Source organism: Amblyomma americanum, chromosome 1 (genome assembly GCF_052857255.1).
Source record: "Amblyomma americanum isolate KBUSLIRL-KWMA chromosome 1, ASM5285725v1, whole genome shotgun sequence".
NCBI lineage: Eukaryota > Metazoa > Arthropoda > Arachnida > Ixodida > Ixodidae > Amblyomma > Amblyomma americanum.
This window is the reverse complement of record NC_135497.1, coordinates 271,499,202-271,511,386: the sequence shown is the minus strand read 5'-3', so window position 1 is coordinate 271,511,386 and position 12,185 is coordinate 271,499,202. Positions and strand designations below refer to the sequence as shown.

Genomic DNA, 12,185 nt, shown 5'->3' with positions numbered 1-12,185 from the left:
AGGGGGTCGATAACGCGAGTAAAAACGGTATGTGGGTGCCACCCTGATGATGTTTTAAAAGCTGGAGTAATTTGCACTGCGAATAATTGCAGTAGTACTAATGAATATAGTCTTATTTCTAGGGGTGTGTGAATATTCGAAATTTCATACGCGAATCGAATATGTTTGATATTAGATTCGTATTCGAGAAATTGATATTCGAGAATTTCCAAATATTCGAAAATTCCCAAATACTTGCCAGCGATTGTATAGTGCGCAGACTTTAATAAATTCGACAGTGGCAAAAGCATAATATCTGGGCAAATTAGCCGATGATCAAGTAAAAAATTCCAGGAAAACAATGCAGAGGTCCTATTTCCTTCCTTCTCCGTCGTTTATCACGTGGACCGATCGCATTCCGACGCCGCTAGGCCTGACATTGGGTGAAATTCCGCAAGTTGGCTTTCCCACATATCACACGTGCTGCGACCAAGATGGCCGACGGCCCGCTTCGAGCAATCGCAGTGCGAAATCGCGTTTTTTTTAATCCTTCTGTAATACGTTACATATTTAATGCCCACATCCGAAGAATGCGTCCTGTCGCCTTCATAACTCTCCGAGTGTGACCTCCGCCATCCCGTTTTGAACACTACGCTATGCGGGAAAGGCTACTTGTGGAATTTCGCGGGAGCCTCCTGAAGGGGCGCATCGAGTTGTCACAATAGGGCAAGCGATCCTGTAAAAATCCCGCCTATTGCATGGTGCATTGTAACCCGCGAACCTCTTTAGTGGGTGTAATGGCAGGCGTGACAATGATCGGAAGGCCCCTGTCGCTAGGTCAAAAAATAGCCTGGCTGCGCAGTTTTGGTTTCTAAGCTTCGCCGCTGCCACGGGCAACTGCAACTCAGCCCGCACATTCGCCGGTAGTCCAATCCCAGCTCCGCGCGGCTTTCGGACGCCTACTGGCGCGTCGCAGGTGATTTCTTTTTCCTTTTTAGAAACCGTCTCGCCAATCCGAGAGGCCGGTGTGTGTTCCTCTGCCCCTTGCTTGCAATTTGTGTTGTTCTTCCAGCACTCCAAAACCGGTGGCTCGTCACGGGCGTACAGATGTTAACACGATGGAGCCGCCTCATAAGGCCTTACTGCTGCTTCGCATTTTCGGCAGGTTTTTTTGGGGGGGGGGGGGGGGGGGGGATTTTTATAAGTCAAGGCCTTCGGATGATCCAGGCATTTCTTCCGGTCCCTTGAACTCCGAATGAATGAGATTTTACTAGTCATCATGATTCTTGGTTGCCAGTCTTGTCATTTTATCGATTTTGTTTTGCATGACCTAATTACAGTATGGATACTGTTATGCTGTCTAATCAAGTAGTATGCATTTCTGTGCACATCATGTTTTTTTATACGGTACTGAGGCAGTCTAGTTTTGTTTATTTTAGTTGCAAAGACCATACACTATTTTGAAAAAATTAAGGGCAACAACATTTGCTTGTTTATCATTTTCTGAAATTTTTTTGTACTGAACAGATATTCGATTCGTATTGCACACCCCTACTTATTTCCCTTTGATTGGTATCACAGTAGCACTAATGAATATAATCTTATTCCCCTTTGATTGGTAGGCTGCTGCTGCTGTGCCAGTCAAGTCTGATAGTGCACCCAGTTGTCAATGAGCCAGGAGCTGGCAGCAGTGCTGGTGGCAGCAAATCGAGTGAGGGCCAGATCACCTCTGTGGTGCTCCAGAACATGCAAGGGCCTGGTGCTGTGTTCTTCTCTTGCCTGCTGTCTGTTGTGCGCGTGCTGCTGAACTTGACACATGATAGCGGTGAGTACATTCAACATGCTTGCTCTCACTTAGAGCTTTAATTTGTAGTGGCGTGAGTGCACAGGCATTTCATTGACGCCAGAATTACTCCTGCCAGTGCGGTTTCAGTACAAATAGTGCTCGCAGGATGAAAATGTGAGTGCAATTATTGCACAAGAGTGAAAAATTTTGCATTCTGACAGTCAGAATAGCACATGTGTTCACTGTTTAACATGTACACAGTTTAGAGTGGTACCTTAAAAGTCATACAAATTTGTGTTCTGTGGTATTGTAACATTGGTAGTTGCTACGGCCTCTAACATTTTGCAGTAGAAAAATTCTAAATTCTGCGAAGTTACATGTTACGAGCAACATGCGGCCATCCTGTGATTGTCACTTCTTGATTGAGATGGTTGCTCAGTCTCTGTGACTCGTAAATTCGCACTTGTGAGTTGTGGAGGTTGCATGACAATTTTGTTTGGAAATTGACAGTCATAGGATGGTTGCACGGTGCACGATTTTTTAGCCGTCAGTCATGATGTGCTAAACCAATCTGCAACACCTCTGAAATGGACAGAGGCTTGCCAAGCCTGGCAACTCCCGTTTTGAACAGAGACCATTGAGGAAATGTGCCCACAGGTCAGAAATGTACCCACAGGTCGCGACTCGTGCTTGCTAGTGTGAATGTCGATCCACTTCTTAATCAAAGATCACAGCCAGCCGCACACCCTTCGCAACTCCAGTGCAGCCCTCCTCTGTGCAATGGACTCACTGAACAAAGCAAAAAGGAGGCCTTCTGTCATGTTCAGGCTTGAGAACAAAATGTCATGGCTATTGCCTTCTGGGAAAAATGGAGGTGATCACGGGCTTTTTATAACAGTAAAATATGGTAATCTAATTAGCTGACTTCTTTCAGATTGCAGTGTACCATATTTTCTGTTCACTTTCTTCGAACTTCGGGTAATTAGAACTGTGTTGGCATCGCTGTGCAGTTCAAATTAACAAGCTTTTACTCTATAATTAATATTGGTTACAAAGGGTACCAGCATTCCAACCTTTCTCATAGAATAATTTTTTGTAGTCACAGCTGTCATCGTGAAGCATGGAGCTCGAATTGCCGGCAGTTCGAATTATCCTAATTTCTGAATTAATGAGGGTCATATTAACGAGCTTTTACTGTAATTGATGATGGCTTACTCTTCAGTATTTCCTAGTCTTCCCTTCATTGACTTTCCACTGGATTGCGAACTTCTCTTGCTTTGCTTTGACGTACCGTATTTATGCGCATAATTTGCTCACTTTTTATTCAGAAATTACAGCTCCAAGAAGGGAGTGTGGAAATTACGCGGGGATTTCGCGAGCGCGACTTTAAAAAACTCCACAAAGGTCATAACACGCAATATAGGTATAGTGTATGTTGCTGCGTATACGCCAGCACCCGGACCCGCACCCCACGTTCACCCTAAATGAAAGGCCCCCCCCCCCTTTGCGGGATGGCATGAAGGTGCATGCACGAAGCTCATTAAGACGCTAAAACAGCGTCGTCGCTTGTGGCCCAGCCAATTGTTCGGTAGTTCCAGATTCCTTAAGTTTGCTCTCGTAACTTCATCCGGGAAAGCAACCACAAATCAATAAATCAATTATCGCACCACACACAAAATGTACACCCGGCCAATTCTTTAACAGTACCGCGTGAGCGTCAACGAAACTGCTTGTCAGCGCCTTATCACGGCGCGGAGCGGCGAAGCCAGCAAGAATAGCCACGTGCGCACAAGTTTTCCGACACGATTGTCGTCTATGGGCAAACTTGTGCGCACACGGTTATTCTTGCTGGCTTTGCTGGCCGCCCCGCGCCGTGATAAGGCGCTGACAAGCCGTTTGAAACTTGCCGTATAGTTGTGATATCCCATCGCACGACACGGCCGAACAACCAGACACAGGCCGTCAGAGCCACCAAGAAAAGCGTAGCCGGCAGTCGAGTCACATGCATCAGCCAAACAAACAATGGTGTCGGCTCTTCTATCAGCTGCCGGCCGTTCTGAGTGGCTATGCTGCTGGTGCCGCCGCGATTGTAACTGCGGCCCCCCCGATGCCACCATGAACGCCCAGTGCACAAAAGATTCAAAAAACCTCCCGAACAAACACGCGGAGTAGCCGAATTCTACTGGTTAGAGCCATAGGGTAGAGCCCACGTGCATGATGGTGGTCTAGCGCAGCACGGTGCGTAAAATATGCGAGTAAAGAAAATTTTTTATAAACCCGGGTGATAAGTTAAGGGTGCCGCAAATTACGCGAGGGTGCAAATTATGCGCGTAAATACGGTAGTACATCCCATGGGATGATATCTCAGCACGCACACAAGGTAGGGCTTTGTATGGCAGCTGAGACAGGAATGCAAGGTGAATAGTCATTGGAAAATGCAGATCGGAGGTAGAAAAAAGTGTACACTTACACTGACTTCCTCTGCTGTCAGGGCTGGTATGGTATGAGATTCCATAGGGGCATAGTGGAAATAACTTTTCCAAAACTAGCTCAGAAGTTCAAAATTCATTTTTGTGCCACCTATTACTCAGCGTGGGAAGTTGGTATTGCGGTAGAGTCGGTTTGTACATGAATTAAGTTGTTTGGCACATGTAGCCTTGTGCATCCTGGCAGGACTGCGGACATTGAATTGTTTTAAATTTTACAGCAACAGCTGTTAAGCACCCGTTCTTCGGTTTCGCATCGTAGTAGTAGTACAGTCGATCCCGGATGTATTGAACTCTAAGGGGATCACAAAAAAGTTCGATATATCGAGAATTCGAAATATGAAATATGCCTATTAGATGCTTACATCAAAATTGCGCACATCTCGGACAATTTCCCCGGGATCGTGGCAAGTGGGAAGTTACCGATTTGCTCTTCCAAAGTCCGCAAAAGGGAAAGCACAGCTCCATGACCACTGCACCACTTTATTTCGCAAAAATACAGTCCGTGAGCTTAGTTTGCCTCTTCTTCTGCACCATGAAGTTCATTAGGGGTGGGGGGCTCTTTCGGCTCTTTCGGGCCAAAAATTCGCGAAAAAAATGAGTTTTTCAATTTTGTCATATTCGGATTCATGAGGTCATTTTGCACCTGACGTCGAATTTTTAGAAAGAAATAGCCAGTATTTGCTTAGTAATAGCCATTTAAATTTCCGAAGGTGCCTGATTTGCCTTTTAAATTGAAGTTAAATCATGCCTCGCCATCGCTCGGCACCTACGCGCTCCCCCGACGCCGTTTTGGTTTCGCTCGAAAGCTCGCGCCTCCAGCTTTTTTTTTTTTAATCTGTAAGTAACGCTGGGATTTTTCCGTTCGCGCACAAAATGACCGCAAAGAAAACTTGCGCGCCGCGTTGTCATTGGTTAGAAAAACCATGTGACCAAAATGGCGCTCTGTGATTGGGTAGGCCTCGGGTTAGGCTTGTCTGCTCCAGAAGCGCGCCGCCATTTTGAGAGAGTTTGCCGCGCGGCGCGTGTGGATGAAGTATCACTCGTTTCATCGGTTCGGCGCCCGGAAATGGAGAAAACGCAAAAGGTACAAGGAGCCTGGGCTATCGCAGCCTCAGCAGGGCGAAGGTCGAAGTGTTGTTGGAGCGCTGCCAACCGCGTCGTGAACGGCCGCTGTCAACAAGGATGCATCCATCCTAGTGCTGTCGCTGGCTCCACTCCCGAGCAGAAACGAAGGCAACGCAGTTTGAATCGACCCTGCAGTTGAGGCAGCCTCTGCAGGGTGAAGGTCAAAGTGTGGTTGGCGCGTTGCCAACTGCGTCGTGAACAACCGCGAAGTGGGCCCACACCGTGGACGACTGCACACCTCCAGTGCGGTCGCCGGCTCTGCTCCCGGTCAAAAACGATGTGCAGCTCGAGTTACGCCAACCGATAGCGATGTCGCCGAAACTACTGCCTGCTGGAATTATGACAGATAGCAATTTCGTCGAAACTAGTGCCCGTGAATGAGTGATACTTCGTTTTGAATCGACGCTAGCGACGACACGAAAGACGAGCATTTCGTCGCGTCTGTTTCTGAGGCTCCACCAAGAAGCAAAAGTTATCTGTGGGCATCATTAAGATGGAAAAAAGGCGGCAGAGAGATGAAATGCATGCTGATTATGTCTTTGGTGCATTCCTATGAGTTTGAAGGTGTTTGTCACATGAAGATGGTGGAAACGTTTTTGGTCGTTTTCTCAAAACACCAATTTTGACACATTTGCAATAGTGCAGGGATGATATCTCTGGTTCTAGGTGGGCTAGCTTCATAATTCTTTTTTTGTTGGAAAGATGAACTCACAGAGAGTGAAATAAGACTAAATCAAGACCAGTCGCCAATCAGCATAATTTTAAAACAATACAGTTTTTCTGAGCCGCCATATAGAATTTTCCCTGGTAAAGTTTAATGTGCTGTAACTTCTGTTCAAATGGGCCTAAAACAACCATTTTTGTCTTATTGCACTCCATGGATCATGTCTGTTTGCTGAACTTCACCATAGCATTTACCGTTACAAAATTAAGTTACCTACATGTTCCAAACAAAGATTGCACAATATTTCAAGAACAACTTGTTTCCCAGAAAAACTAAAAGCATATTTGAAATCAGCATATTGAAATACATAAACTGGGCAAGTTTCATGAATATCTATCAAGAAATAAGAAAAATAGTTCTAAGAGGGGTGTCCCCCCATTAAGGGAGGCTACCCTTGAACACCAACTTTTTTGTTTCTTGATATATCTGAATGAAATTTTCAGGGTAGGCTCACAGCATAACCATTTGAAGAACTACCAAGTTTCATGGAGCTGTGGGCACCGGTTCTCAAGTTGCAGGAGTATATCAATGTGGTTCACATAGGTCGCTTATTCCAGGCCTGGAGAATTTGAAAATAGAGTTGGCACTGTGAAATTCATTGTGGTCATTCCTGGATAGGTGCCCCAGGGCAAGACAGAGCCCTTTTTCTAAATTTCCTTGCTGGAAAAGTTTAGCACAGCACTGAATTTAGTGTTGCCAATTAGACCTTCATTACGCAAATTTTAATTGCTTATGACAAATTTCAGACACAATAACTTGAAAAAGCGGGCTTGTCTTGCCCTCTGAAATTTATTCAGGTACGGAATAAAAAAAAACCCATGGAAATCCGATAAGCAGTTCCCGAGCAGCAGCCAGAATGAGCAGCCACGCCAGGCAAAAAATACATTCCGAGGAAACAGCCCTCAAAGGTTGCGAGAACACCAGCTTTCTTGTTTCTTGAGATATCTGAATGAAATTTTTAGGGTAGGCTCAGAACACAAACATTTGAAGAAATACCAAATTTCATGAAGCTGTGCACATTGTTTCTGAAGTTACGGGAGTATATCAAAATGGTTCACATAGGTCCCTTGTTCCAGGCCTGGAGAATTTGAAAACAGCGCTGTCACTGTGAAATTCATTATGGTTATTGCTAGATAGGTACTGCAGGGCAAGACAAGACCCTTTTGCTGAATTTCCTTGCTGAAGAATTTTAGCACAGCACTGAATTTAGTGTCACTAATTAGACCTTCATTAGGTAAATTTTAATTGCTTATGACAAATTTCAGATACAATAACTTGAAAAAGTGGGCTTGTCCTGCCCTCAGAAATTTATTCAGGTACGAAATAAAAAAAAAAAAAACATGGAAATCCGATAAGTGGTTCCCGAAATGAAGTCAGAATGAGCAGCCACACCAGGAAAAAAGTCATTTCTAAACATGGCCCTCGAGAAAGTTTCAAACCTATTCCTAGGTCTGAAATGACCCTGCAGAATTGCTGGTGGCGTCCTTGCGCACTTTTTTCCTTTGCCGCCTCTCATTCTTCACCCGATTCCTTTTCTCGGCCTTGTCCATGCGCAGGGCATCTTTTTCTGCAGCTCGCTGGATGGCTAGGTGGCCAGGTGTGAGCCCCACTGACACAGAGATTTCTTTGGTGGCCCTTTGACAACCAGCATTATATCTCAGCACTGCTTCATGCAGTGCTGTCTGCACAGCAATCAAAGACACGTGCTGCTCCTTTGGCATCAGGGACCATAGGACAGAGTGGAAAGACTCGGACGCATTTTGCGTCTTTGCACCCAGGCAGCGTTGCAGAAGAGAAGCCTGCGAGAGGCGCTGGTAAACAGGCAGCATAGCCTCAGCGAAGTAGCCTGGAAGGCTGTACTTGTGCTTTGGCTGTGGTGAATCACTTGCCTCGGCAACCTTATGACGGCACCACGAGTTGGCACCCTCTGGGCAGAAGTCATGGCGAGACTCCTCTTTAGTTGATGTGACATGGTAGTACGATGCCATCACTGCATGCTGCATTGCAGCCACATCGTTGGAGTTGTTTCTCAGGGCCCAGCCATAATATTCTGTCAGTTTATCAATGAGAGCCTTTGTCAGCCTGCCGTTCCCTCCCAGTGAATTTTCACTTTTTTGCACAAGGTTCCGCAGTGCCGTGCCCATCCTCTTTTGGACGTGGTTGAGGCATTCTTCTTTAACAATGGGGACTAGTCCGTAGACATTCTCTTCCACAAGGGCTGAGAAGGTGGCGCTGTCACCATCAGAAACAAGCGTAGTGTAACGCAGGTTGTGCTTTGAGACTGAACGATTGAAAAGAATCAAAGCTGCTTCTACTTCCATCCTCCCGGATTAAGCATCAGTGTTTTTCTGGAAAACATGACGCTCATGCCAGCTTGGGTTATCTGCATCTCCAGGTTTTGGTCCTACTTGACAACCAAGGCACTAGTTAGACATAACCACAGCATCCATGATGAGGCCTGTATGGTACTCAATCACCGCCCCAACTCCAATGTGGGATGTGTGGCCACGCTTATGCCAAGTTCCATCATATGCTACAGTGATGTCTCTGCAAAAGCTTGGGTCCATCTCCTTGTAGACCTCCATCACTGCAGCAGCTGATTCGGCGTAGAACTTGTCCATGCACTGGATCTTTCTGTCCCTGAATGTCTTCTTCAGGTGCTTCTGGAATGTGCTATGATGAAGCCCTTTGTGAGATACATTCATCGTTGCCCAGAAGTCGTTGAGAGCTGTCTGGCCCTTGCCAATCTGCTTCATTGCCATAGCGGCTCGTATGTTCACTTCAAGGGCCATTGCTTCATTCTGGCGTTGGGAGTTCCACGAGCTTGCAACCATCCCACAATGTGGGCACATCAGTTCAAGCTTTGTTGCCAGTCCAAGCTGGGTGCCTTCTTGAATGGTCAACCCGGGCACAAGGCAATGCTTGCACAAGGTGCTAGAGAGCAGGTCGCTTGAGGTATCCATTTGCACAAGGCAAAATTTCGCACCTTCACTTGTAGCGGTGGCAGATCTGGGATCCGGTGTCATCGCTTCAAACTTCCGTTGTGTCGCTGGCATGGCGCCAAGTCTTTCTTGAACACCAGCACGTTGTGCATCCGCCGCCTCGATCTCCTCGCGCGTCAGGAAATGCGTTTCCAAGTGAACGGCTCGCGACGCGTTGTCACGCTTCGGAGTAGATTCCAGATCAGAGCTGGAGGCCGCAATCGCCGAGGTTGAAGAGTTCGGTACACAAGGCGTGCCCGAAGCAACGCTTTCTTGCACCGAAGAAGCTGCTGGTACGTCGCTGAAAGCGGCGACGCAATCACTGTCTGGTAGCGATGTAGCAGAAGCTATGCGGCTGGAAGCATCGACACAGTGGCTGTTGGTGGCACGCTTCGCCGCACGGACCAACTTCATAGCACGCTTCCGCGCACCGAACGCGTGTAGCGTCTTTCGCTTTGTTGGGCGCATCGTGACTGACCGTGCAACAGTCTGCAGGAAACTGTTCGGACGGCACGGCGAGATATCGTAAAGACGGTGACAACAGCGAGCACAAACCTGACGAAACGTGAAGAGAGCGCACAAACCACAAAGACCGCCAACAACGAGAAAAGGAAAGAGCCATGGCGGCCAGTGCAGACGATGTGCCGGCTGCCGCCGAAAGGGGACCACCTCGTCAGCGAGTGCAGCAGCCAATAGCGGCCGCACGATCCCCCGCGTTCTCGAGGAGCGCGCCCTTCGCCCAATCGCAGCCTCGCATTTCAAATGCGGGAAGCTCGAAAGGTGCTTTGAGGGCCCCAATCACAAGCGAGCCACGCTTCCACCATGCTGCCGCCGCGGTCGTCGGAGGAGGCAAAAAAAGAGCAAGAATTCACGAACAAAACAAGACCAAGATGGCGGCGCTCAGTTCGCTGGCTGAAAAACGGCATGCGCTCGAAGTTGGGGTATTTTCGGCGCTTTCTCGCAGCTCAGCGGCTGCCGCGGCTTGTTCGATATTTAATTTGAAGTACTTTCACGACGAATTAGGCGTTGATATTTGCAGAACAGGTAGTTTACGACACAAACTGTCAGAATATTCACTTTTCCAAAAATCGACTTTTTTGCGATTTTTCGGTTTTCAAGGGCCGCGTCCCCCCTTAAGCTGTCCTCAAGATTGTTCATGGTATCCAAATGAGAAAGTCTAGTGCCTTCCATTGCGCCACAACAGCGACGAATGACACTGAATGCGGATGCAAGTTCATTCGCAGTGCATGGCAGCTGGGTCTCTGCCTGAATCTTCGCCACTGCTCGGGTCGGCTTCTTCGGTATCTATGATGTCAGCCACAATCTCAGCATCAGCACGATCTGCAACCGCTTGCACTTTGTTGTTAGCACTGACAAAATCTTGTGCTGTTACGCCGTCCGATACGGTGCCTGCGAACGCTGAGAGCTCACGAAACGCGCTGTCCAGGCATCCAGCGCTGTCATCTTCTGTGTCTAGAATCCGAAGTCTGAAGCCACCACAAACCCTGCTTTGCGGAAGCAGTTCACAATTGTGCTTTGCTTCACGTCATTCCAGGCACCAGCCAGCATCTGTATGGCTTCGAGGAGGTCCACCTTGAGTTTGATTTTCAACCGAAGGCTGATTAGGAGCCTTTGCACCAGTCGCTGTCTGTAACCAACCTTAAACGCTTTCACTATGCCCTGATCGAGACGTTGAAGCTTCGCCATTGTATTTGGCGGCAGAAATTTGATGGTGATCTGCTTCAACTGGCAGACGGCATGATGGGCAGAACAGTTCTCGAGAAGAAGACAAACCTTGCGGCCTGACTTCTTCAGTTCGACATCCTAAGTTCGGAGCCACTTGGTGAAAAGATCGCGTGCCATCCAAGCCTTCTTATTAAATGCGTATCGAACCGGAAGGCCTTTTGTGTTTTCGAAACAGCGTGGTGACCTGCTTTTGCCGATAACCAGTACTGCAGTTTGCATGACCCATCCATATTTGCAGCAAGCAAAGAGACATGCACTTTGCTGTTCTTTCCACCATTGCATGCACTGCCCTTCAGGTGCAGAGTCTTATTTGGCAGCATTTGCCAAAACAATGCTGTCTCATCTGCATTGAATATTTGCGACGGCAAAAAGCTATCACAAATCTCTGGCCACTCTTCGGACAGCCACTTCTCCGTGTCAATTCTGCTGGTCGCCTCGCTTTCACCCGAGAGGGTTTTTGCGATGATGCTGTAGCGACTCTTAAAACGCGGCTGCCAACCAGTGCCACCAGTGAAGCTCTCCTCTCCGAAGGCTACAGCAAACCATTTCACTTTCTCGATGAGCATCAGGCCGCCGACAGGGATATTTCTGGCACGTGTCTCTAAAAAAAAAAACAGGTGTACAAAGCTTTCTCGACCTTGTCGTAGGTCGGAGCACGTATACGTCATGCTCCAGGGCAACTGGATTGCGCTGCCTTCAGCTTTGTTCTTCAGGATTGTACTCAGCGTATTGCGAGGCATTCCAAACACATCGGCGACCAACGACTTTTTCTTGCGGACCTCCACCCGTCGAATGATGTCTGCCTTTGTTGCCAAGTCCAAATTCTTGTGTTTTTTTTTGCGTTCATGGCCCCCAACATGCGAATAAAGCGAAAAGAAAACGCATGGCACCGCACAAGTCACAAGCGAACCCGCATTGGCCTCTCGAACAAAGCGAAAAGAATGACCACCGCACCATACCACCCCAGTCATATGCCCAAGCAGCACCGACAGCAGTGACAGCCCAAGTGGCCAAAACGTTGGTGACTGCTAGCTGACGTCTCTTGTTTCTCTTGTTTTGTCTGTGCCAGCGGAGTCAGCCAACCAGCATGTAGAAATCGGGCGCCTGCGGCCAGCACGGTTTCCCTCTTCCCAGCCCCTTACATGACCCTATGGCCATTCCCATTTCCGTTCACACCCCACAAAGTTCTCATCACGTGACTCTTATACCCCTGTCACACGGGCCCTCGAACCGATAGCCTATCGACTCAAAGGCGATCGAGCGCTGCTAGAGGGGCAGTTTCAGTGGCCATCGAGTGAATAGTCTATCAAGTCAACGGAGCAGCGCGGAACTCCATCGAGATTTCGACGGCCTTC

The 12,185-nt window shown here is 47.8% G+C and overlaps 1 protein-coding gene and 1 pseudogene across 2 annotated transcripts in view; one reads left to right on the top strand and one right to left on the bottom strand.

The window, feature by feature from the left end:
* wapl (cohesin release factor wings apart-like) overlaps window positions 1–12,185 on the top strand; it is a 112,125-nt gene that overhangs the window by 62,339 nt on the left and 37,601 nt on the right. For both annotated transcript variants that reach the window (XM_077649212.1, XM_077649213.1), the window contains one exon: window positions 1,602–1,804. In XM_077649212.1, coding sequence (XP_077505338.1) covers window positions 1,602–1,804 — 203 coding nt within the window. The remainder of the gene's footprint in view (window positions 1–1,601; window positions 1,805–12,185) is intronic.
* LOC144097105 (uncharacterized) lies at window positions 7,200–9,693 on the bottom strand (annotated as a pseudogene).